The sequence below is a fragment of the Ranitomeya variabilis genome, chromosome 4, assembly GCF_051348905.1.
Source record: "Ranitomeya variabilis isolate aRanVar5 chromosome 4, aRanVar5.hap1, whole genome shotgun sequence".
Classification (NCBI taxonomy): Eukaryota; Metazoa; Chordata; class Amphibia; order Anura; family Dendrobatidae; genus Ranitomeya; species Ranitomeya variabilis.
Window position 1 is genome coordinate 334,872,846 of NC_135235.1, and position 25,765 is coordinate 334,898,610.

General features: G+C 43.6%; 1 protein-coding gene across 2 annotated transcripts in view; it reads left to right on the forward strand.

The window, feature by feature from the left end:
• Positions 1 to 25,765, forward strand: part of LOC143764711 (NXPE family member 1-like) — a 764,240-nt gene that overhangs the window by 416,456 nt on the left and 322,019 nt on the right. For both annotated transcript variants that reach the window (XM_077250568.1, XM_077250567.1), the window contains exon 4: positions 6,884 to 6,945. In XM_077250568.1, the coding sequence (XP_077106683.1) occupies positions 6,884 to 6,945 (62 nt within the window). The remainder of the gene's footprint in view (positions 1 to 6,883; positions 6,946 to 25,765) is intronic.

Below are 25,765 nucleotides of genomic sequence, written 5' to 3' on the forward strand. Positions count from 1 at the left end.
ATATCAGTATCCATTGCCATTATTGACTGATTTGTTTGCTCGCATTAAGGGGGCTAGGTGGTTCACTAAGATAGATCTTCGCGGTGCGTATAATCTGGTGCGGATAAAACAGGGTGATGAGTGGAAAACCGCATTTAATACGCCTGAGGGCCATTTTGAGTATTTGGTAATGCCTTTTGGACTCTCCAATGCTCCGTCAGTCTTTCAGTCCTTTATGCACAATATTTTCCGTGAATATCTGGATAAGTTTATGATTGTGTATTTGGATGATATTTTGGTGTTTTCTGATGACTGGGAGTCTCATGTTCTACAGGTCAGGAAGGTGTTTCAGGTTCTGCGGGCCAATTCTCTGTTTGTGAAGGGCTCAAAGTGTCTCTTCGGAGTCCAGAAGATTTATTTTTTGGGGTACATTTTTTCTCCTTCTACTATTGAGATGGATCCCGTCAAGGTTCAGGCGATTTGTGACTGGACACAACCTACATCTGTTAAGAGCCTTCAGAAGTTCTTGGGGTTTGCTAATTTTTATCGTCGGTTCATTGCTAATTTTTCCAGTATTGTTAAACCTTTGACTGATTTGACTAAAAAGGGTGCTGATGTTGCTGATTGGTCTCCTGCGGCCGTGGAGGCCTTTCAGGAACTTAAGCGCCGGTTTTCTTCTGCTCCGGTGTTGTGTCAACCAGATGTTTCACTTCCTTTTCAGGTTGAGGTTGATGCTTCCGAGATTGGAGCGGGGGCGGTTTTGTCACAGAGAAGTTCTAATGGCTCGGTGATGAAGCCATGTGCATTCTTCTCTAGAAAATTCTCGCCCGCCGAGCGCAATTATGATGTGGGTAATCGGGAGCTTTTGGCCATGAAGTGGGCATTTGAGGAGTGGCGTCATTGGCTTGAGGGTGCTAAACATCGTGTGGTGGTCTTGACTGATCACAAGAATCTCATTTACCTTGAGTCTGCCAGGCGTTTGAATCCTAGACAGGCTCGTTGGTCGTTGTTTTTTTCTCGTTTCAATTTCGTGGTTTCATACCTGCCAGGTTCAAAGAATGTGAAGGCAGATGCTCTTTCCAGGAGTTTTGTGCCTGACTCTCCTGGAGACTCTGGGCCTACTGGTATCCTTAGGGATGGGGTAATATTGTCCGCCGTATCCCCAGACTTGCAACGTGCATTGCAGGAGTTTCAGGTGGATAAACCGGATCGTTGTCCACCAGAAAGACTGTTTGTTCCGGATGATTGGACCAGTAGAGTCATCTCCGAGGTCCATTCTTCTGTGTTGGCTGGTCATCCTGGAATATTTGGTACTAGAGACTTGGTGGCCAGGTCTTTTTGGTGGCCTTCCTTGTCTAGGGATGTGCGTACCTTTGTGCAGTCTTGTGAAGTGTGTGCTCGAGCTAAGCCTTGCTGTTCTCGGGCCAGTGGGTTGTTGTTATCCTTGCCCATCCCGAAGAGACCTTGGACGCACATTTCCATGGATTTTATTTCGGATCTCCCGGTTTCACAGAAAATGTCCGTTATCTGGGTTGTGTGTGACCGCTTTTCTAAGATGGTTCATTTGGTGCCCTTGCCTAAGTTGCCTTCCTCCTCTGAGTTGGTCCCTTTATTTTTTCAGAACGTGGTTCGTTTGCATGGGATTCCGGAGAATATCGTTTCTGACAGGGGATCCCAGTTTGTGTCTAGATTTTGGCGGACGTTTTGTGCCAAGATGGGCATTGATTTGTCTTTCTCGTCTGCATTCCATCCTCAGACGAATGGCCAGACGGAGCGAACCAATCAGACCTTGGAAACTTATTTGAGGTGTTTTGTTTCTGCTGATCAAGATGACTGGGTTGCTTTTTTGCCACTGGCCGAATTTGCTCTTAATAATCAGGCTAGTTCTGCCACGTTGGTCTCTCCTTTTTTTTGTAATTCGGGGTTTCATCCTCGTTTTTCCTCTGGTCAGGTGGAGCCTTCGGATTGTCCTGGAGTGGACGTGGTGGTGGACAGGCTACATCAGATTTGGAATCAGGTGGTGGACAATTTGAAGTTCTCTCAGGAGAAGACTCAGCAGTTCGCTAATCGCCGTCGCCGCGTGGGTCCCCGACTTCTTGTTGGGGATTTGGTGTGGTTGTCTTCTCGTTTTGTCCCTATGAAGGTCTCTTCTCCTAAGTTCAAGCCTCGGTTCATCGGTCCTTATAGGATCTCGGAGATTCTTAACCCTGTGTCTTTTCGTTTGGATCTCCCAGCATCGTTTACTATTCATAATGTGTTCCATCGGTCGTTGTTGCGGAGGTATGAGGTGCCCGTTGTTCCTTCGGTTGAGCCTCCTGCTCCGGTGCTGGTGGAGGGAGAATTGGAGTATGTTGTTGAAAAGATCTTGGATTCTCGTGTTTCCAGACGCAAACTCCAGTATTTGGTTAAGTGGAAGGGTTATGGTCAGGAGGATAATTCCTGGGTGGTCGCCTCCGATGTTCATGCGACTGATTTGGTCCGCGCCTTCCATAGAGCTCACCCTGATCGCCCTGGGGGTTCTCGTGAGGGTTCGGTGACCCCTCCTCAAGGGGGGGGTACTGTTGTGGATTCTGTTTGTGGGCTCCCTCTGGTGGTTACTGCTGGTACTGGGTGACTTTGGTGGGTTGCGGCCTTTGGTTTCCACCTGTCCATCAGAAGCTGGGTGTTTCCTATTTTACCTGGCCTTTCTGTCATTCCCTTGCCGGCTATCAATGTATTCAGATGTGCTCTGTTTGGTTCCTGCCTACCTGCTCCCAGATCTTTCAGGATAGGCTAAGTGCTGATTTTCAGTTGTTTGTTTTTTTGTCCAGCTTGCTTATTATGTCTCTATGCTAGCTGGTAGCTCTAGTGGACTGAGGTTCTCCCCATGTGCCATGAGTTGGCACATGGGTTCTTGTAATCTCAGGATGGTTTTTTTTTATTAGGGTTTTTTGCTGACCGCTCAGACCCCTTTTGTATCGTTCTGCTTTCTAGTTTACAGCGGGCCTCAATTTGCTGAACCTATATATATCATCTCTATGTGTGTGCCTTCCTCTCATTTCACCGTCAATACATGTGGGGGGCAACTGTACCTTTTGGGGTTCATTCCTCTGGAGGCAAGTGAGGTCTTATTTTCTCTGTAGTACTAGTTAGCTCTTAGGCTGGTGCGTGGCGTCTAGAACCAACGTAGGCACGCTCCCTGGCTATCTCTTGTTGCGTTTGTCAGGCGTAGGGCAGCGGTCAGCCCAGGTTCCATCACCCTAGAGCTCGTCCGATATTTTGTATTACTTTGCTTGTCCCTTGCTATCCCTAGCCATTGGGATTCATGACAGTCCTGTATAGAATTAGGGTAAGGAAAGACACTTAGGTAGTATAGGACCGTAGGGGGATTAGAATAGTGGGGGCATCATAGAGATAGGCAATAGAATAGATTAGGAATGTTGGTTAGGTACAGTTAGCATAGGGGTTGTCAGTAGGGAGGAGTTAGAGAAGAGCAAGGCAGAGACATAGGGATATAGGAGAGGCACTTCTTGTATAGGCAGCAGAGCCTGGGCAGCCTTGCCCTGGGTGAGGTGTGAAGAGCGGTGAAGCAGACAGTTCACAGGCCAAAGGGGATAAAGCTGCTACTGCAGTAAGGAGCCCCAGGCAGAGGACTGTGTAGTCAGACACCAGCTAAGAAGGACTATCCCAAGAAGGATCAGGGGTCTACGACCAGGGCGGGAGTAGCTGAGATGGCATTCCCGGGACTTTTCCCTATTGGAACCATACGAGGGTGTCACGAAGTGACTGTCCAAGCGTGACATGACCCAACGGGTGGTCGGTCACAAAATGGCGGAACTCACAAGGGAACACCGGGGACACAGTAACAACGTGAACCCTGCGATAGGGAACAGGGAAATGGACACCTCCTGAACTCTCCTAAGGATGTGCCCTAATCTTCCTGACATCACTATACAGGTTCTTTCAACCTGACGCCGAGGAGGATACCTTGGCCCTCGCTCGCCTTGCACCTATCCCTGGGTAGGGAATTGGCTAGTGAGAACACTGGTCCCACCGCTGCACTAATAAAACACAAAGGGAAAGTTTAGACAAACAAGGTAAGTAAACAACACTTAGCGTATTGCTGCAAAGCACAGCACAGCGGGAAAGAAACACCAGATACACCGGACTCAGCTGAAGAACTACTGCTCCCAGCAAGCTCTTTCTCCAACTTGGTAGATCTCCAGAAGGACCTGTATAACCAACAGTCAGCTGATGCATCAGGTGACCTTATGAAGGATGGTGGGAGTGGTCACCACCAACATCAGCTGACCCAGCAGCAATGCAATGCAATAACACCAGCGGCCAATGGGGGGGAAAGCTGCATTAACCCCTGATGACCAGAAAGTAAAAAGGTTTTAATCAGAAGAAAACCAGATCTGCCACAGATCCAAACATGGATCGTGACAGAGGGGCTGGCAGGTAGCAGGTAATACTGAAGGCACAGATGGGACACAAATTGTCTAGTGATACTGCAGGGATTGCCGGGAGAAGGGAGGCAGAGCTGATAGAAAGGATAGAGGCTGCCTGGCAGCAGGGAAAGATCGGAAGAAGTCTCTTTGCATAACCTGTGCTGCCAGTATGTTGAATGTCCTGCTGAATAGTAAAGTTAAACTGTTGGAAAAGAACTGTGTCTCTGAGATGTTTTGCGGAGTTCGGGAACATGAACCAGAGTGACAGAACTGGAGAGACCTTGACAGTGAATGTAAGTGTTGTGCTGCGCACTCTGCACATGCAGCAGAAGGGACACTGTATTTTATCTGTGGGGCGCCAGGGTGTGGGAACAGAACAGCCAGTTGCCACGACTACCACCCTGGCCGCCTTACACATGCATAAGTAGAATGTTCCAATTCTTATTTTTTCACTAGCTAAATGTGAAAAAGCAAGCCATATCTCATCTTGTCATTTAGTGGTGTGGTGACATTGTTCTGTGATTTGAGCTGTTGAGCATGCACATTTTTTTTGCTATTTTCTACTGTGATTCACCATGCCATATCTCATCTTGTAATTTAGTGGTGGTGAAATTCTACTGTCTGCATACCCATGCAGATTAAAAAAAAATCTGTTGCTAAACATGATACAGCCCGCCATATCCCCCGTTGTAGTTTTGTAATTTTGTGGCAGTGAAATTAAGCTGTCTGCAGACCTCACACACATTAAAAAAAAATCCTGTTGTGAAATGTGATACAGCCCGCCATATTCCATGTTGTAATAATTGTTTTCAGTAAAATTGTTGTGTGTGCAGAACTGTTCTACATAATAAAACACAATTGGGGGTTTTAAAAATGTGATACAGCAAGTTAAATCCAATTTTGAAATTGTTTGGAGCATATCTTCTAGGTTAAACAGGCCTCATCCTCACTAAAAATTTATTTTGAAATTGTTAGTAGCAGGAACTGTTTGTTATACAGAACTCTTCCACAAGCCCAAAAAAATTTGTTCGGTTAATAATGTCATGCAGTAGGATAGATCTCACTTTAAAATTGTTTGGAGCATCTAGTCTATTTTATACAGTCCTCATCCAGCAAAAAAAAAATCTTCTGTTATTAACGGGCCTCATTCACAGGCAAAACATTTTTTTCTTCTGTTACTAACGTTATATAGTAGAGGACATCTCACTTTAAAATTGTTTGTAGCATCTAGTCTATGTTGTGCAGGCCTCATCCACAGGCCAAAAAATATTTCTTCTGTTACTAACGTGATACAGTAAAGTAGATCTCACTTTAAAATTGTTTATAGCATCTAGTGTGTGTCATACAGGCCTCAAAAAATATTTCTTCTGTTACTAAGCTCATATAGTAGGGGACATCTCACTTTGAAATTGTTTGTAGCATCTAGTCCATGTAATACAGGCCTCATCCACAGGCCAAAAAATATTTCTTCTGTTACTAATGTCATACAGTAAGGGGAGATTTCACTTTGACATTGTTTGTAGCAGCTAGTCTATGTTATACAGCCCTGGTCCACAAGCCCTAAAAAATTTATTCAGTTACTAACATCATACAGTAGGGCAGATCTCACTTTGAAATTGTTTGAAGAATCTAGTTTATTTAATACAGTCTTCATCCAGCCAAAAGAAAAAAATTCTGTTACTAACGTCATACAGTAGGGGACATCTCACTTTGAAATTGTTTGTAGCATCTAGTCTATGCTATACAGGCCTCATTCACAGGACAAAAAATATTTCTTCTGTTACTAAAATTATACAATAGGGGAGATCTCATTCTGAAATTGTTTGGAGCATGTTTTCTATGTCATACATGCCTCATCCACACTCAAACATTTCTTTGTACAGGGACTAACGCGATTCAGCATGCCATATTTAACCTTGTCATTTAGTGCCGCTGAAATTCAGCTGTTTGCAGAGTGGTGCAAAGCAAAAAATGGTGGTTTGCAGAGTGGTGCAAAGCACAGCTCTGGCAACGAAGCAAGTACAAACAATAATCAGGCACCTTACCCAAGCAGGGAGAAGCCTGAAATACCCGGATGTGGTCGCCATGATGAGGCGGTGCTTCTGGGTCATGACCTCACCGTCACATAAAGAGCTGAAGGAGCGTGCGGCCTCGACCCAGGACGCATGCGTGAGCAGCGGTACCTCCGGCAACCAGGAAGCACCGACGAGACGCGACAAGGGACCGCTTACCACTGTAGTGGGGAGCAAAGGAGACAAGGTGAGTATCACGGGCAACGGGATATGTAACAGTTTGTTCTCTTCTGCAATGATCATTCACAAAAATTGCTCAAATGTGTTTTCGGATCTGATTTCTGGATTAGAGAACCGTGCCAAGAGACTACAGAAATAACTATATATAGTTTATTACAGAAGTTTAGGAAGTTGTTGCCAAAATATTTGCTAGATTAAAATAGATTTTTTTTTCTTGCTTAGGTCAAATGTCAGAGTGGAAATTCCAGTAACTATTCAGCCAATTGAAGCAGTTCTCTGCAACAGTAAGTATAGCCTTATTCAAAAGGAGAACAGAGTTAAAATGAACTTATGATTTATCATTCATGCATGTATCTGAGAAGATCACATTGGTCACCTGAGACAACATAGATTTCCAGAATGAGGTTATTCACAAATAAGGTTGGTGAAAAAACAACACACATTTTTTTATACATGTTGAATGCTGCAGACTTTTCATTAGGCAAGGGGCACACTTGCGAATGCAATGTGAGAAACTTGCGTGATTCTCTGGCCTCAATGTGGAGTGTCTGGCTGCATGTTTTTCTATGCAGCTGAATGTTTCGGTCCCGAGTGTCGGTGGCAGTGCTGGGTATTGAGGCGAGAGACTCGCGCAAGTTTCTCACATTGCCCTCCCAAGTGTGACACCCGGCCTAAATCGGACTCTCTTGAGAGTTTTAAGATAAACTGTCTACAGGTGTTTATATCCCAAACAAATGAAATCTATGTAATGTTGATCACATCCATGACTTTAGCTTAGAAATCTTGGTTTATGTTTTAGAGAAATGTATTCTTGAATTATTATGCATATGAGCCTCAAGTGCAGTGGGCGGGCACTGCACTTACGGCTCTGCAGCATCTCTTCCCTATTCCCTTACCATTGCCTATCTTTTGTCACTGATTGAGAGGTCACTCTTTTTTCATTGACCTGCATTTCCCACCAGAGATCTACTACAAATTGTGCCATTTTCCAGGGTAAAGGATGCACAGTAAGGTCCTGATGAAGAAAACTGTCAGTCTGGTGCGATCTACATAGTTTTTGAGGAAAATTTTGCTCACCATTTTGCTTTATTGAATTCTACAAACTATATGTAGGTGTTGGATTTTGCAGACCAGCAGTTAACCTTACCCTTATGTGCTACATTATGCTTATATGTGATAGTATCTTTCATGTTAGGATGGTAGTTCCTACATGAGTATTAATTACGTAGACAGCTTTCTCTCTTTTGTCATTTTAATTTTAAAGAAATGGGATTCTATTTTAGTGTTGCCCAATAAAGATTATAGTTTTAAGATAGGTGGAAGTTGTAAAGCAAATTTTTCCCTCACAGGCATTAGTAAATAGATTATTATACATGTACAGCACTATTAAAATGTTTGTCAGTTTTTCTTTAAAAAGCAGGAAAAGAACCTTCTCCAAAAAGACTGCTTGCTTTTAGTAAATTAAAATTTCTTGTTTAGATTCAGAGGCAAATTAGAGTGGAATTAAATTGTTTTCAAATATGAAATAAATTTGTATTCTCTAGAATACAAACATTATGCAATACGATCTGTGTGAATTAGGCAAAATGGCGGCCAGCTGGCCATCATTTTGCTGAACCTTAGAGGTCCAGCAAAATTCAAGAGATGTGCTTAATTCAAATCTTTCCACATTCAATCATTTCTAGTTCAAACTCTATTCAGACCTAGCCTTATGCAAAGTTCTACTGGGTATTTCATGGTATCCAAGCTAGATAATCTTTCCAAATAATATTATTAATATATATTATCTATATGCACACATGGTCAAAATTGTTTGTACCCCTCGTTTAATGACAGAAAAACCCAAAATGGTCAGAGAAATAACTTGAATCTGACAAAAGTAATAATAAATTAAAAATCTATGAAAATGAACAAATGAAAGTCAGACATTGCCTTTCAACCATGCTTCCACAGAGTTTAAAAAAAATAAAACTCATGGAATAGGCCTGGACAGAAATGATGGTACCCTTAACTTAATATTTTGTTGCACAACCTTTTGAGGCAATCACTGCAATCAAACGATTTCTGTAACTGTCAATGAGACTTCTGTACCTCTCGATAGGTATTTTGGCCCACTCCTCAAGAGCAAACTGCTCCTGTTGTCTCGTGTTTGATGGTTGCCTTTTCCTGTTTCAGCTCTTTCCAAAGATGCTCAATAGGATTTAGGTCAGGGCTCATAGAAGGCCACTTCAGAATAATCCAATGTTTTCCTCTTAGCCATTCTTCGGTGTTTTTAGCTATATGTTTTGGGTCATTATCCTGTTGCAAAACCCATGACCTGTGACTGAGACCAAGCTTTCTGACACTGGGCAGTACATTTCTCTCTAGAATCCATTGATAGTCTTGAGATTTCATTGCACCCTGCACAGATTCTAGACACCCTGTGCCAGATGCAGCAAAGCAGCGCAAGAACATAACAGAGCCTCCTCCATGTTTCACAGTAGGGACAGTGTTCTATTCTTGATATGCTTCATTTTTCCATCTGTGAACATAGAGCTGATGTGCTTTGCCAAAAAGTTCCATTTTTGTCTCATCTGTACATAGGACATTCTCCCAGAAGCTTAGGGGCTTGTCAACATGTAGTTTGACAAATTCTAGTCTAGCTTTTTTTATGATTTTTTTTTCCAACAATGGTGGCCTCCTTGGTCGTCTCCCATGAAGTCCACTTTAGCTCATACAACGACGGATGGTGCGACCTGACACTGATGTTCCTTGAGCTTGAAGTTCACGTTTAATCTAGAAGTTTTTCTGGGCTCTTTTGTTGCCATTCGTATTATCCGTCTCTTTGATTTGTCATCAATTTTCATCCTGCGGCCACGTCCAGAGAGGTTGGCTACGGTCCCATGGATCTTAAATTTCTGAATAATAATTGCAACTGTAGTCACGGGAACATCAAGCTGCTTGGCGATGGCCTTCTAACTTTTACCTTCAACATGTTTGTCTATAATTTTCTTTCTAATCTTCTGAGACAACTCTTTCCTTTGCTTCCTCTGGTCCATGTTGAGTGTGATACACACCATGTCACCAAACAGCACAGTGAGTATCTGTAGCCCTATATACAGGCCCACTCACTGATTCCAAGATTGTAGACACCTGTGATACTAGTTAGTAGACACACCTTGATTTAACATGTCCATGTCCCTTTTCTCACATTATTTTCAGGAGTACCATCATTTCTGTCCAGGCCTATTTCATGAGTGTTATTTTTTTATTCTGTGGAAGCATGGTTGAAAAGCAATGGCTTATTTTCATTTGTTCATTTTCATAGATCTTATATTTATTATTTATTATTACTTTTGTCAGATTCAAGTTATTTCTGTGACCAATGTTAGTTTTTCTGTCATTAAACGAGGGGTACCAACAATTTTGACAACGTGTGTACATCATTAGCATGGGTCAATATCTTGCCAGTAATTTTTAGCCAAATGAATGTGTAGTGTAGCAACTCACTCAGGATAATAGGTAATATACTAAAAACTACAACTGACCTTTCCGGATCCTGTACAGATTAGAGATCCTGGCCTCACAGTCCTTAGTGGTTCCAGCATGAGCAGAGATAGCCATAACCACAGTCTAGAAGATAGCAACTCTAACCTACACTGCCTAAAAGGCAGTCCAGTTGCTTCAAGTTACTCCTAAATAACCGGGGGGAAGAACAGAGTGTCAATTACCTACAAAAGGGAATGTGTGTACATTTTGCCTCTTGCTTCTTCCAGGGGCTTTTTCCTGGGGCGACCTCGGAAGAAGCAAGAGTCAAAACACATGCCAGGGTGAGGGGGACACCAATCTATCCAGTTGATCCTTTCCTGCTGTCCCGCAGTTAAGTTGAATAGGCAGTAAACTATTTTTAACCCCTTCACCCCCGGAGCTTTTTCCGTTTTTTCATTTCCGTTTTTCGCTCCCCTCCTTCCCTGAGCCATAACGTTTTTATTTTTCCGTCAATATGGCCATGTGAGGGCGTATTTTTTGCGGGACGAGATGTACTTTTGAACGATACCATTGGTTTTACCATGCTATGTAACAAAAAATGTAAAAAAATTCCAAGTGTGATGAAATTGCAAAAAAAGTGCAATCTAACACTTGTTTTTTGTTTGGCTTTTTTGCTAGGTTCACTAAATGCTAAAACTAACCTGCCATTATGATTCTCCAGGTCATTACAAGTTCATAGACACCTAACATGTCTAGGTTATTTTTTATCTAAGTGGTGAAAAAAAATTCCAAAGTTTGCTAAAAAAAAATAAAAAATTGCACGATTTTCCGATACCCGTAGCGTCTCCAATTTTCGTGATCTGGGGTCAGGTGAGGGCTTATTTTTTGCATGCCAAGCTGGCATTTTTAATGATACCATTTTGGTGTAGATATGTTCTTTTTTTTAATCGCCCGTTATTGCATTTTAATGCAATGTCGCGGCGACCAAAAAAACGTAATTTTGGCGTTTTGATTTTTTTCCTCGCTACACCATTTAGCGGTCAGGTTAATCCTTTGTTTTTATTGATAGATCGGGCGATTCTGAACTCGGCGATACCAAATATGTGTATGTTTGATTTTTTTTTTTATTGTTTTATTTTGATTGGGGCGAAAGGGGGGTGATTTGAACTTTTATATATATATATTTTTTTATATATTTTTAAACACTTTTTTTTTTTTTAAATTTTGGCATGCTTCATAGGAGGCTAGAAGCATGCACAACTCGATTGGCTCTGCTACATAGAGGTGAAGTACAGATCACCTCTACAGGTCCTTCTCAAAAAATTAGCATATAGTGTTAAATTTCATTATTTACCATAATGTAATGATTACAATTAAACTTTCATATATTATAGATTCATTATCCACCAACTGAAATTTGTCAGGTCTTTTATTGTTTTAATACTGATGATTTTGGCATACAACTCCTGATAACCCAAAAAACCTGTCTCAATAAATTAGCATATCAAGAAAAGGTTCTCTAAATGACCTATTACCCTAATCTTCTGAATCAACTAATTAACTCTAAACACATGCAAAAGATACCTGAGGCTTTTAAAAACTCCCTGCCTGGTTCATTACTCAAAACCCCCATCATGGGTAAGACTAGCGACCTGACAGATGTCAAGAAGGCCATCATTGACACCCTCAAGCAAGAGGGTAAGACCCAGAAAGAAATTTCTCAACAAATAGGCTGTTCCCAGAGTGCTGTATCAAGGCACCTCAATGGTAAGTCTGTTGGAAGGAAACAATGTGGCAGAAAACGCTGTACAACGAGAAGAGGTGACCGGACCCTGAGAAAGATTGTGGAGAAGGACCGATTCCAGACCTTGGGGAACCTGAGGAAGCAGTGGACTGAGTCTGGTGTGGAAACATCCAGAGCCACCGTGCACAGGCGTGTGCAGGAAATGGGCTACAGGTGCCGCATTCCCCAGGTAAAGCCACTTTTGAACCATAAACAGCGGCAGAAGCGCCTGACCTGGGCTACAGAGAAGCAGCACTGGACTGTTGCTAAGTGGTCCCAAGTACTTTTTTCTGATGAAAGCAAATTTTGCATGTCATTCGGAAATCAAGGTGCCAGAGTCTGGAGGAAGACTGGGGAGAAGGAAATGCCAAAATGCCTGAAGTCCAGTGTCAAGTACCCACAGTCAGTGATGGTGTGGGGTGCCATGTCAGCTGCTGGTGTTGGTCCACTGTGTTTCATCAAGGGCAGGGTCAATGCAGCTAGCTATCAGGAGATTTTGGAGCACTTCATGCTTCCATCGGCTGAAATGCTTTATGGAGATGAAGATTTCATTTTTCAGCACGACCTGGCACCTGCTCACAGTGCCAAAACCACTGGTAAATGGTTTACTGACCATGGTATTACTGTGCTCAATTGGCCTGCCAACTCTCCTGACCTGAACCCCATAGAGAATCTGTGGGATATTGTGAAGAGAAAGTTGAGAGACGCAAGACCCAACACTCTGGATGAGCTTAAGGCCACTATTGAAGCATCCTGGGCCTCCATAACATCTCAGCAGTGTCACAGGCTGATTGCCTCCATGCCACGCCGCATTGAAGCAGTCATTTCTGCCAAAGGATTCCCGACCAAGTATTGAGTGCATAACTGAACATTATTATTTGTTGGTTTTTTTGTTTGGTATTAAAAAACACTTTTATTTGATTGGTCGGGTGAAATATGCTAATTTATTGAGACAGGTTTTTTGGGTTATCAGGAGTTGTATGCCAAAATCATCAGTATTAAAACAATAAAAGACCTGACAAATTTCAGTTGGTGGATAATGAATCTATAATATATGAAAGTTTAATTGTAATCATTACATTATGGTAAATAATGAAATTTAACACTATATGCTATTTTTTTGAGAAGGACCTGTATGTAGCAGAAATGCAGGTGTACTTTGAGTGCCGTCCACAGGGTGGCGCTCAAAGCAATCGGCCATCAACAAGCATAGAGGTCTCAAGGAGACCTCTGGTTGTTATGGCAATGCACCGCTGACCCCCAATCATGTGACGGGGGTCTGCAGTGCGAGCACTTCCTGCCGCGTGGCCGGGAGCGCTAGTTAAATACCGTTGTCAGAGCTTGACGGCGGCATTTAACTAGTTAATGGGCGAGGGCGGATCGCGATTCCGCTCGCGCTCATTGCGCACACATGTCAGCTGTACAAAACAGCTGACATGTCACGGCTTTGAGGTGGGCTCACCGCCGGAACCCACCTCAAAGCACAGGATCTGCCAGCTGACGTACTATTCCGTCAGCTGGCAGAAAGGGGTTAATACCTACATCTATTCCTTGGGGATAGGTACTGTGGGCCATTTAAGCTAGGGAAGTTATTTCCACGGCTATAATTGTTTTGTTTAGGGGCTGAGTACTCATATTATTATACTAATATCAAGCCTTACAACATCACGAGCTCCTCTTTAACTTTTCCATTTAATGTCTCAATAGCAGGAAAAGGGGATCATTTTTGTATTGCCATGTTTGTTGCTTTATTCACTGATCATCTGATGTTTCGCTATACATATTTTTTAGAACTGGATATAAATTATTGAGCACTCCACAGTTTCTCTGATTGATATGACACACTTATATGGGGGGTTACTTGACTTTGTTCTAATTAGGTTTCCATTACTCTAAATAATATACCTGTGTTTATATGGCCATTTATTTCTATGTAATCGGGATGCAGTGGTGTCACCCGGACTAGGCAATCTGTGTTTTTTTATGTATTTTAGAATAATTTCTAATAAAGATTTGTTGCACTTTTATTGGTTTATTGGCTAGTTTTTGGGTGTGTGATAATTCCCTTTCTTCCCCTACTTTGGCTTAGCCCCATCCTCCACTCCATGGTACATTCCTTTGTTGTCTGTGTGAATATATTTGCAAGATTGGTATTGTCATTTATCCCTGTTCATATTACTTTGTTAGTCTTTTTGGTGTATTATGGTACACTACTACTCCCCTCTTCCCTGGGTGAGGGACAGGTACAGAATAAGGGCGGATTCAGAAGGTAAGGAAAGGTACGTGGCTCCGGCATCTTCACCATCAGAAGTAATCGAGGGAACAGGGTGAGCAAGGGCAGTCCTAGCGTTAGTTTTCGTGAAATATCTAATGTTTTCTGTCATGAATCCCCAATGGCTAGGGATAGCACAGGACAAGCAAAGTACAAATAAATAACGGACGAGCTCTAGGGTGATGGAACCTGGGCTGACCGCTGCCCTACGCCTGACAAACGCAACTAGAGATAGCCAGGGAGCGTGCCTACGTTGGTTCTAGACGCCACGCACCAGCCTAAGAGCTAACTAGTACTGCAGAGAAAATAAAGACCTCACTTGCCTCCAGAGGAATGAACCCCAAAAGATATAGTTGCCCCCTCACATGTATTGACGGTGAAATGAGAGGAAGGCACACACATAGAGATGATATATATAGATTTAGCAAATTGAGGCCCGCTGTAAACTAGAAAGCAGAACGATACAAAAGGGGACTGAGCGGTCAGCAAAAAACCCTAATCAAAAAACCATCCTGAGATTACAAGAACCCATGTGCCAACTCATGGCACATGGGGAGAACCTCAGTCCACTAGAGCTACCAGCTAGCATAGAGACATAATAAGCAAGCTGGACAAAAAACCAAACAACTGAAAATCAGCACTTAGCTTATCCTGAAAGATCTGGGAGCAGGTAGGCAGGAACCAAACAGAGCACATCTGAATACATTGATAGCCGGCAAGGGAATGACAGAAAGGCCAGGTAAAATAGGAAACACCCAGCCTCTGATGGACAGGTGGAAACCAAAGGCCGCAACCCACCAAAGTCACCCAGTACCAGCAGTAACCACCAGAGGGAGCCCACAAACAGAATCCACAACAGTTTTCATACCTTGTCCAAGGCATTGCACTATTTAACACTTTTCAGCAGCAGAGAGATCCTTTTTATTTCCCATATTGCTTGAAACCTGTGGCCTGCTTAATAATGTGGAACATCATTTTTAAGAAGTTTTCCTTTAATTAGAATCACTTGGAAAGCTATTTATCACGTGTTTAAGATTGATTTCAGTGATCCATTGAGTCCTGAGACACAATACCATCCACAAGTTTATTTGAAAAACAAAACAATTAAATCTTTATGACACTTATATCCAATTTGCATAATAATTTGGAACATGGTGTATGTTACTATGTTATGTTATAAAAAAAAGAATGTAAATAAAAATGTTATCGTTGAAAATGTCATTTTGTACCTCAAAAAACGACCGTACAGTTCCATCAGAAGAAAAATTAAAAAGTTATAGCTCTCAGAAAACAGAGATGAAAAATAATACAAAATTGTATAAAATAGTTTTTATGTAAAAGTGCTGAAACATAAAAAAAACCTTATAAATGTGGTATCACTGTAATCATAGTGACCCAAAGAATAAAGCTGCCTTACCAATTTTACCACACATGGAATGGCATAAAAAATCCCCAAAACTCATTTCCTGAATTGCTGGTTTTTGTTCATTCTGCCTCCCAAAAATTGGAATAGAAAGCAATCATGTGCCCGAAATTGATACTAATAAAAACAGCAACTCGTCCCGCAAAAAAACAAGCACCCATATGACTCTGTCAGCAGAAGTCTAGAAAAAATATGCAAAAAATAGTTTTTACAATAAAAAGCGATTTTTAGTGTGTGACAGCAGCCAAACAGAAAAAAATCTTTATAAATCTGGTATCGCCATAATCGTACTTACCCAAGAACAAAGTCTTCTAATCACTTATACCGCATGAGAAATGGCATAAAAAATAATAAAAGCAATTCTTGATATACTGTTGATTTGTTTATTTTTCCTCCCAAAGATCGCAGTAAGGTTTGGCGCGCATTTATCCTGCGCTATGCGCTGAGGGCTTACACGGGGATTTCCATGTAAATCTCTGAAATACGTTTTTCAGATGGAATACCCCTGTAATGAGGCAGCTGTCTGGCCTGTGATCCAGTGGTGTCTGTCTTTTTAGGCTTGCATAAAAGTGTGGTCTCACAGTTCTGTGCACCTGGATCCCTCGGGGATTTCATCCATTTCACATCCCTTGGAGATTTTGATGGAAACCACAAAGTAAGTGCTCTGCGCTGAGCACATGATAAATGTGATCCCAAACATTATTTAAAATATATGTTGTGTAAAAGCTTCAACTCAATTTACACAAAAAAAGCAGGTCCCCGCTCAGGTCTGTCATCAGTCAATAAAAATGTAGGGGGCTTCCAAGTTACTAGTCATACAAAGGCTCTGGAAAAGTGCTCATCAACCTTCAAAAGAAATATGGGCTATTGCCACGTTTAGCAGAAATTGTGTGAAACATTTTTGTGCCATTTTTACCCATTTTCCTGTGTGAAAATGTAAAATCTGTGGCTAAAACAACATTTTTGAGGTAAAAATGTAATTATTTTTTCTTCACTGTCCAATGGTATAAAACTATGTGACACTCCCATTGGGTCAATATAGTCACTGCATGACTTGATAATCTGGACTTACTCTGAACAAGAACTTATAAATTCCATAAAAGTTTAGATGCATTTCATCCCACCATAATCTAAACACTGACTCATATATAGAAATAAACTTTCTGGATACCACTGTTAAAAATTTTAAACAGTTTAATACAGACTCCATGTATCGCAAACCTATTAATTGGCCCAAATACCTCACATGGGATAGCTACCATCCGAATCATATTAACCCCTTAACGACCGCCGATACACCTTTTAATGGCGGCAGTTAAGGGTACTTAAACCACAGCGCCGTTAATTAACAACGCTGTGGAAATGTGTATAGCGCCCCCAAGAGTCGGATTTTCTCTGGGGTCTGGGTTGCCGGGGGTAGCCGAGACCCCAGAGAACATGATTCGGGTCGGTTTTTATCGACCCCCAGGTTGCGATCGCCGGTACATAACCATTTATCTGCAGTCGCAAAAAAACCCCGCGATTTCCCATTTAAATTCCCTGTCCTCAGATGTGATCGCACATCAGAGGACAGAGAAATGGGGTCCCCAATAGCCCCCCGATACTCACCCATCTCCCCCGATGCTCCTCGTGGCTCCTGATGGGCGCCGCCATCTTTTTCCAGGAAAAGAATGGCGGGCACATGCGCAGTGCGCCCGCTGTCCGGCACCCGGCAGATCTTTGGGGTCTCGGCTGCTGGGGTAGCCGAGACCCCAAAGAACATGATCTGGGTCAGTTTTTACCAACCCCTATTTTGCGATCGCCGGTAATTAACCGTTTAACGGCGAACGCAAAAAGAAAAAAAAGCGGCTTGTCATTCTCTGTCCTCTGATGTGATCGCACATCAGAGGACAGAAATAGGGGGATTTGGGGACCCTGTCATACTTACCGGTGTACCTGGGTCCTCCTGCGTCCCCTCCTGGCTGCCAGCTTCTTCCTCCGGGAAGAAAATGGCGGGCGCATGAGCAGTGCGCCCGCCGTGATGTGCCAGCCGGCAGAGGAAGATTCTTCCTCTTGTTTTATTTTGTTCACTGTGAGATCCTATCACAGTGATCAAAATAAAAAAATTGCAAATAACCCCCCCCCTTTATCACCTCCTTAGTTAGGAAAAAATGATAAAATAAAAAAGTATGTATTTATATTTTCCAATTAGGGTTAACGTTAGTGCTAGTGTTAGGGTTAGGGCTAGGGTTAGGGCTAGGGATAGCGTTAGGGTTAGGGCTAGGGTAAGGGCTAAAGTTACGGTTAGGGTTGGGGCTAAAGTTAGGGTTAGGGTGGGTGCTAAAGTTTGGGTTAGGTTTGGGGCTAAAGTTAGGGTTAGAGCTAGGATTAGGGTTGGGGCTAAAGTTAGGGCTAGGGTTAGGGTTGGTGCTAAAGTTAGGGATAGGGTTAGGGTTGGGGGTAAAGTTAGGGTTAGAGTTGGGGCCAAAGTTAGGGTTAGAGTTGGGATTAGGGTTAGGGTTGGGATTAGGGTTTGGATTAGGGTTAGGGTTGGTACTAGGGTTAAGGTTGGCATTAGGGTTATGTTTGGGATTAGGGTTAGGTTTGGGATAAGGGTTAAGGTTAGGGTTGGGGTTAGGGTTACGTTTGAGGTTAGGGTTGAGATTATAATTAGGGGTGTGTTGGGCTTAGGGATTTGATTAGGGTTAGGGTTGGAATTAGGGTTAGGGGTGCTTTGGCGTTAGGGTTGTGATTAGGGTTATGATTAGGGTTGGGATTAGGGTTAAGGGTGTTTTGTGTTGTGGATTCTGTTTGTGGGCTCCCTCTGGTGGTTACTGCTGGTACTGGGTGACTTTGGTGGGTTGCGGCCTTTGGTTTCCACCTGTCCATCAGAGGCTGGGTGTTTCCTATTTTACCTGGCCTTTCTGTCATTTCCTTGCCGGCTATCAATGTATTCAGATGTGCTCTGTTTGGTTCCTGCCTACCTGCTCCCAGATCTTTCAGGATAAGCTAAGTGCTGATTTTCAGTTGTTTGGTTTTTTTGTCCAGCTTGCTTATTATGTCTCTATGCTAGCTGGTAGCTCTAGTGGACTGAGGTTCTCCCCATGTGCCATGAGTTGGCACATGGGTTCTTGTAATCTCAGGATGGTTTTTTGATTAGGGTTTTTTGCTGACCGCTCAGTCCCCTTTTGTATCGTTCTGCTTTCTAGTTTACAGCGGGCCTCAATTTGCTAAATCTACATATATCATCTCTATGTGTGTGCCTTCCTCTCATTTCACCGTCAATACATGTGAGGGGGCAACTATATCTTTTGGGGTTCATTCCTCTGGAGGCAAGTGAGGTCTTTATTTTCTCTGCAGTACTAGTTAGCTCTTAGGCTGGTGCGTGGCATCTAGAACCAACGTAGGCACGCTCCCTGGCTATCTCTAGTTGCGTTTGTCAGGCGTAGGGCAGCGGTCAGCCCAGGTTCCATCACCCTAGAGCTCGTCCGTTATTTATTTGTACTTTGCTTGTCCTGTGCTATCCCTAGCCATTGGGGATTCATGACAGTATAGCCGGCCCACAAAGTGTTAATTGTTTGGGCTGAAGCAGGAGAAAAAGAAGTGTTTAAGGGAATTTTTTTTTTTTTTTTTCTCCCTTCAGAGTTTTGCTGCCTAGCCCTTAATTGCTGTCTAGCTGCTTCTTACCTCCTCTTAACCCTTGAATGGCTCTGATCTTAGCTGTTTAACATGGATGTCCAGAGTTTGGCTTCCAGCCTGAGTAATCTCACGGCAAAAGTTCAAAACATACAGGATTTTGTTGTTCACACTCCCATGTCTGAACCTAGAATTCCTATTCCAGAGTTCTTCTCTGGAGATAGATCTACCTTCCTGAATTTCAGGAACAATTGTAAATTGTTTCTTTCTTTAAAATCTCGCTCCTCTGGAGACCCTGCTCAACAGGTCAGGATTGTAATATCTTTCCTGCGGGGCGACCCTCAGAATTGGGCATTTGCATTGGCACCAGGGGATCCTGCATTGCTCAGTGTGGATGCGTTTTTTCTGGCATTGGGATTGCTCTATGAGGAACCCAACCTGGAGATTCAGGCTGAAAAGGCTTTATTAGCCCTCTCTCAGGGGCATGATGAAGCGGAAATATATTGTCAAAAATTTCGGAAATGGTCGGTGCTTACTCAGTGGAATGAGTGCGCCCTGGCTGCAAACTTCAGAAATGGTCTTTCTGAGGCCATTAAGGATATTATGGTGGGGTTCCCTACGCCTACAGGTCTGAATGAGTCTATGGCTATGGCCATTCAGATTGATCGGCGTTTGCGGGAGCGCAAACCCGTGCACCAGTTGGCGGTGTCTTCTGAACAGGCACCTGAGACTATGCAATGTGATAGAATTCAGTCCAGAAGTGAACGGCAAAATTATAGGCGGAAAAATGGATTGTGTTTTTATTGTGGTGATTCAGCTCATGTTATATCAGCATGCTCTAAACGCACAAAAAAACTTGATAAATCTTTTGCCATTGGTACTCTGCAGCCTAAGTTCATTTTGTCTGTGACTCTGATTTTTTCACTGTCTTCCATTTCCGTTGATGCCTATGTGGATTCGGGCGCTGCCCTGAGTCTTATGGATTGGTCATTTGCTAAACGCTGCGGTTTTAGTCTGGAGCCTCTGGAAGTCCCTATTCCTCTGAAGGGAATTGACTCTACACCATTGGCTATGAATAAACCGCAGTATTGGACACAAGTGACCATGCGCATGACTCCCGTTCATCAGGAGGTGATTCGCTTCCTTGTACTGTATAATTTACATGATGTACTAGTGCTGGGTCTGCCATGGTTACAAACTCATAATCCTGTCCTGGACTGGAAAACAATGTCTGTGTTAAGCTGGGGATGTCAGGGGGTTCATGATGATGCACCTCCGATTTCTATCGCTTCATCTACTCCTTCTGAGATCCCTGAGTTTTTGTCTGACTATAGGGATGTTTTTGAGGAGCCTAAGCTCAATTCGCTCCCTCCTCATAGAGATTGTGACTGTGTTATAGGATTGATTCCTGGCAGTAAGTTCCCTAAGGGTCGTTTATTTAATCTGTCACTGCCAGAGCATACTGCTATGCGGAATTATATTAAGGAGTCCTTGGAAAAGGGACATATTCGTCCATCTTCGTCCCCTCTGGGAGCAGGTTTTTTTTTCGTGGCAAAAAAAGATGGTTCCCTGAGGCCTTGTATAGATTATCGCCTTCTGAATAAGATTACAGTCAAATATCAGTATCCATTGCCATTATTGACTGACTTGTTTGCTCGCATTAAGGGGGCTAGGTGGTTCACTAAGATAGATCTTCGCGGTGCGTATAATCTGGTGCGGATAAAACAAGGTGATGAGTGGAAAACCGCATTTAATACGCCTGAGGGCCATTTTGAGTATTTGGTAATGCCTTTTGGACTCTCCAATGCTCCGTCAGTCTTTCAGTCCTTTATGCACAATATTTTCCGTGAATATCTGGATAAGTTTATGATTGTGTATTTGGATGATATTTTGGTGTTTTCTGATGACTGGGAGTCTCATGTTCTACAGGTCAGGAAGGTGTTTCAGGTTCTGCGGGCCAATTCTCTGTTTGTGAAGGGCTCAAAGTGTCTCTTCGGAGTCCAGAAGATTTCTTTTTTGGGGTACATTTTTCTCCTTCTACTATTGAGATGGATCCCGTTAAGGTTCAGGCAATTTGTGACTGGACACAACCTACATCTGTTAAGAGCCTACAGAAGTTCTTGGGGTTTGCTAATTTTTATCGTCGGTTCATTGCAAATTTTTCCAGTATTGTTAAACCTTTGACTGATTTAACTAAAAAGGGTGCTGATGTTGCTAATTGGTCTCCTGCGGCTGTGGGGGCCTTTCAGGAACTTAAGCGCTGGTTTTCTTCTGCTCCTGTGTTGTGTCAACCAGATGTTTCACTTCCTTTTCAGGTTGAGGTTGATGCTTCCGAGATTGGAGCGGGGGCGGTTTTGTCACAGAGAAGTTCTGATGGCTCGGTGATGAAGCCATGTGCATTCTTCTCTAGAAAATTCTCGCCCGCCGAGCGCAATTATGATGTGGGTAATCGGGAGCTTTTGGCCATGAAGTGGGCATTTGAGGAGTGGCGTCATTGGCTTGAGGGTGCTAAACATCGTGTGGTGGTCTTGACTGATCACAAGAATCTCATTTACCTTGAGTCTGCCAGGCGTTTGAATCCTAGACAGGCTCGTTGGTCGTTGTTTTTTTCTCGTTTCAATTTCGTGGTTTCATACCTGCCAGGTTCAAAGAATGTGAAGGCAGATGCTCTTTCCAGGAGTTTTGTGCCTGACTCTCCTGGAGACTCTGGGCCTACTGGTATCCTTAGGGATGGGGTAATATTGTCCGCCGTATCCCCAGACTTGCGACGTGCATTGCAGGAGTTTCAGGTGGATAAACCGGATCGTTGTCCACCAGAAAGACTGTTTGTTCCGGATGATTGGACCAGTAGAGTCATCTCCGAGGTCCATTCTTCTGTGTTGGCTGGTCATCCTGGAATATTTGGTACTAGAGACATGGTGGCCAGGTCTTTTTGGTGGCCTTCCTTGTCTAGGGATGTGCGTACCTTTGTGCAGTCTTGTGAAGTGTGTGCTCGAGCTAAGCCTTGCTGTTCTCGGGCCAGTGGGTTGTTGTTATCCTTGCCCATCCCGAAGAGGCCTTGGACGCACATTTCCATGGATTTTATTTCTGATCTCCCGGTTTCACAGAAAATGTCCGTTATCTGGGTTGTGTGTGACCGCTTTTCTAAGATGGTTCATTTGGTGCCCTTGCCTAAGTTGCCTTCCTCCTCTGAGTTGGTCCCTTTATTTTTTCAGAACGTGGTTCGTTTGCATGGGATTCCGGAGAATATCGTTTCTGACAGGGGATCCCAGTTTGTGTCTAGATTTTGGCGGGCGTTTTGTGCCAAGATGGGCATTGATTTATCTTTCTCGTCTGCATTCCATCCTCAGACGAATGGCCAGACGGAGCGAACTAATCAGACCTTGGAAACTTATTTGAGGTGTTTTGTTTCTGCTGACCAAGATGACTGGGTTGCTTTTTTGCCACTGGCCGAATTTGCTCTTAATAATCGGGCTAGTTCTGCCACGTTGGTCTCTCCTTTTTTTTGTAATTCGGGGTTTCATCCTCGTTTTTCCTCTGGTCAGGTGGAGTCTTCGGATTGTCCTGGAGTGGACATGGTGGTGGACAGGCTACATCAGATTTGGAATCAGGTGGTGGACAATTTGAAGTTATCTCAGGAGAAGACTCAGCAGTTTGCTAATCGCCGTCGCCGCGTGGGTCCCCGACTTCTTGTTGGGGATTTGGTGTGGTTGTCTTCTCGTTTTGTCCCTATGAAGGTCTCTTTTCCTAAGTTCAAGCCTCGGTTCATCGGTCCTTATAGGATCTCGGAGATTCTTAACCCTGTATCTTTTCGTTTGGATCTCCCAGCATCGTTTGCTATTCATAATGTGTTCCATCGGTCGTTGTTGCGGAGGTATGAGGTGCCCGTTGTTCCTTCGGTTGAGCCTCCTGCTCCGGTGCTGGTGGAGGGAGAATTGGAGTATGTTGTTGAGAAGATCTTGGATTCTCGTGTTTCCAGACGCAAACTCCAGTATTTGGTTAAGTGGAAGGGTTATGGTCAGGAGGATAATTCCTGGGTGATCGCCTCCGATGTTCATGCGACTGATTTGGTTCGCGCCTTCCATAGAGCTCACCCTGATCGCCCTGGGGGTTCTCGTGAGGGTTCGGTGACCCCTCCTCAAGGGGGGGGTACTGTTGTGGATTCTGTTTGTGGGCTCCCTCTGGTGGTTACTGCTGGTACTGGGTGACTTTGGTGGGTTGCGGCCTTTGGTTTCCACCTGTCCATCAGAGGCTGGGTGTTTCCTATTTTACCTGGCCTTTCTGTCATTTCCTTGCCGGCTATCAATGTATTCAGATGTGCTCTGTTTGGTTCCTGCCTACCTGCTCCCAGATCTTTCAGGATAAGCTAAGTGCTGATTTTCAGTTGTTTGGTTTTTTGTCCAGCTTGCTTATTATGTCTCTATGCTAGCTGGTAGCTCTAGTGGACTGAGGTTCTCCCCATGTGCCATGAGTTGGCACATGGGTTCTTGTAATCTCAGGATGGTTTTTTGATTAGGGTTTTTTGCTGACCGCTCAGTCCCCTTTTGTATCGTTCTGCTTTCTAGTTTACAGCGGGCCTCAATTTGCTAAATCTTTATATATCATCTCTATGTGTGTGCCTTCCTCTCATTTCACCGTCAATACATGTGAGGGGGCAACTATATCTTTTGGGGTTCATTCCTCTGGAGGCAAGTGAGGTCTTTATTTTCTCTGCAGTACTAGTTAGCTCTTAGGCTGGTGCGTGGCGTCTAGAACCAACGTAGGCACGCTCCCTGGCTATCTCTAGTTGCGTTTGTCAGGCGTAGGGCAGCGGTCAGCCCAGGTTCCATCACCCTAGAGCTCGTCCGTTATTTATTTGTACTTTGCTTGTCCTGTGCTATCCCTAGCCATTGGGGATTCATTACAGTTTTGGGGTTATGGTTTTGATTAGGGTTATGGATTGGGATTAGTGTTAGTGGTGTGTTGGGGTTACGGTTGGAGTTAGAATTGGGGGGTTTCCACTGTTTAGGTACATCAAGGGGTCTCCACACTCCAAAACCTAATTTTGCGTTCAAAAAGTCAATTGTGCTCCCTCCCTTCTGAGCTCTGCCGTGCGCTCACAGTGGTTTACCCCCTCATATGGAGTATCAGCGTACTCAGGGCTTATTGGACAACAACGTTTGGGGTCCAGTTTCTCCTGTTACCCTTGCGAAAATAAAAAAAATTGGGGGCTAAAAAAATCATTTTTGTGGGGAAAAAATGATTTTTTATTTTCATGACTCTGCGTCAAACTTCTGTGAAGCACTTGGGTGTACAAAATGCTCACCACATATCTACATAAGTTCCTTAGGGGGTCTAGTTTCCAAAATAGGGTCACTTGTGGGGGGTTTCTACTGTTTAGGTACATCAGGGGCTCTGAAAATGCAACATGACACCTGCAGACCATTCCATCAAAGTCTGCATTTTAAAACGTCACTACTTCCTTTCCGAGCCCTGATGTGTGCCCAAACAGTGGTCCCCCCACATATGGGGTATCAGCCAGGGCCGGACTGGCCATCGGGCAGTTCTGGCATTTGCCAGAGGGGCTGCCCCCTGCCGTGTGCCGCTCCCTCTACAGGAGCACCATTGATGTGACAGGACAGGAGCCGCTCAGGAGGAGGCGTGGCCTCAACTGCTCTGTTCATGTGAGCAGCAGCAGTGAGACACCGGAGTCGGCAGTGAGGAGAAAGGGTAGAGGCAAGGTGGAGGGGGGAAGGGAGGCATTTATTCTCAGACCAGCTCCTGCTCATGGCCGCCTGATGGGGATAATTTACATACCTCTATAGGTGGCATCAGATCCATATCGCCAGCACAGCTGCTGTCTAGCACCCAGCCATTGAAAACAAGCAGGGAAGCTACAGAAACCATTGAGGAGGTGGGCGGGGCCAGTGCTGTGAGGAGAAAAAGACTGGAAGATCCCAGCACTGAGCTCCTCCAACAGCAGCTGCAGCGTTCCCTCCTCTGCCAGATCAGAGCTGGAGGATGCACGGCTGAGAGAGAGGAGGGCTCAGGCCTGTGTGCAACCGCTAGCGATGGAGCTGAGATCCCCTGCTCCTACGAAGTATCGTCACATGAAGCAATACAGCTGCCTGCAGAAAGGAGTGAGTATTTGTGTATGCTCAATGTGTAAAGTGTGTATATGTGCAGGTCATGTGTCTGTATTTTGAGTATGTATATAATATATATGTACTGTGTGTATATGTATACATATGCACCTTATGTGTCTATATATGTAAATGTACTGTATGTGTGTGTGTATATGTACAGTATGTTTGTGTATATGTACTGTATGTAAGTGTGTGTGTATATGTACTGTAAGTGTGTGTGTATATGTGTATGTATATATATGCACCTTATGTGTCTATATATGTACTGTATGTGTGTGTATATGTACAGTATGTGTGTGTATATGTACTGTATGTAAGTGTGTGTGTATATGTGTATGTATATATGCACCTTATGTGTCTATATATGTACTGTATGTCTGTGTATATGTACAGTGTGTGTGTATATGTACTGTATGTA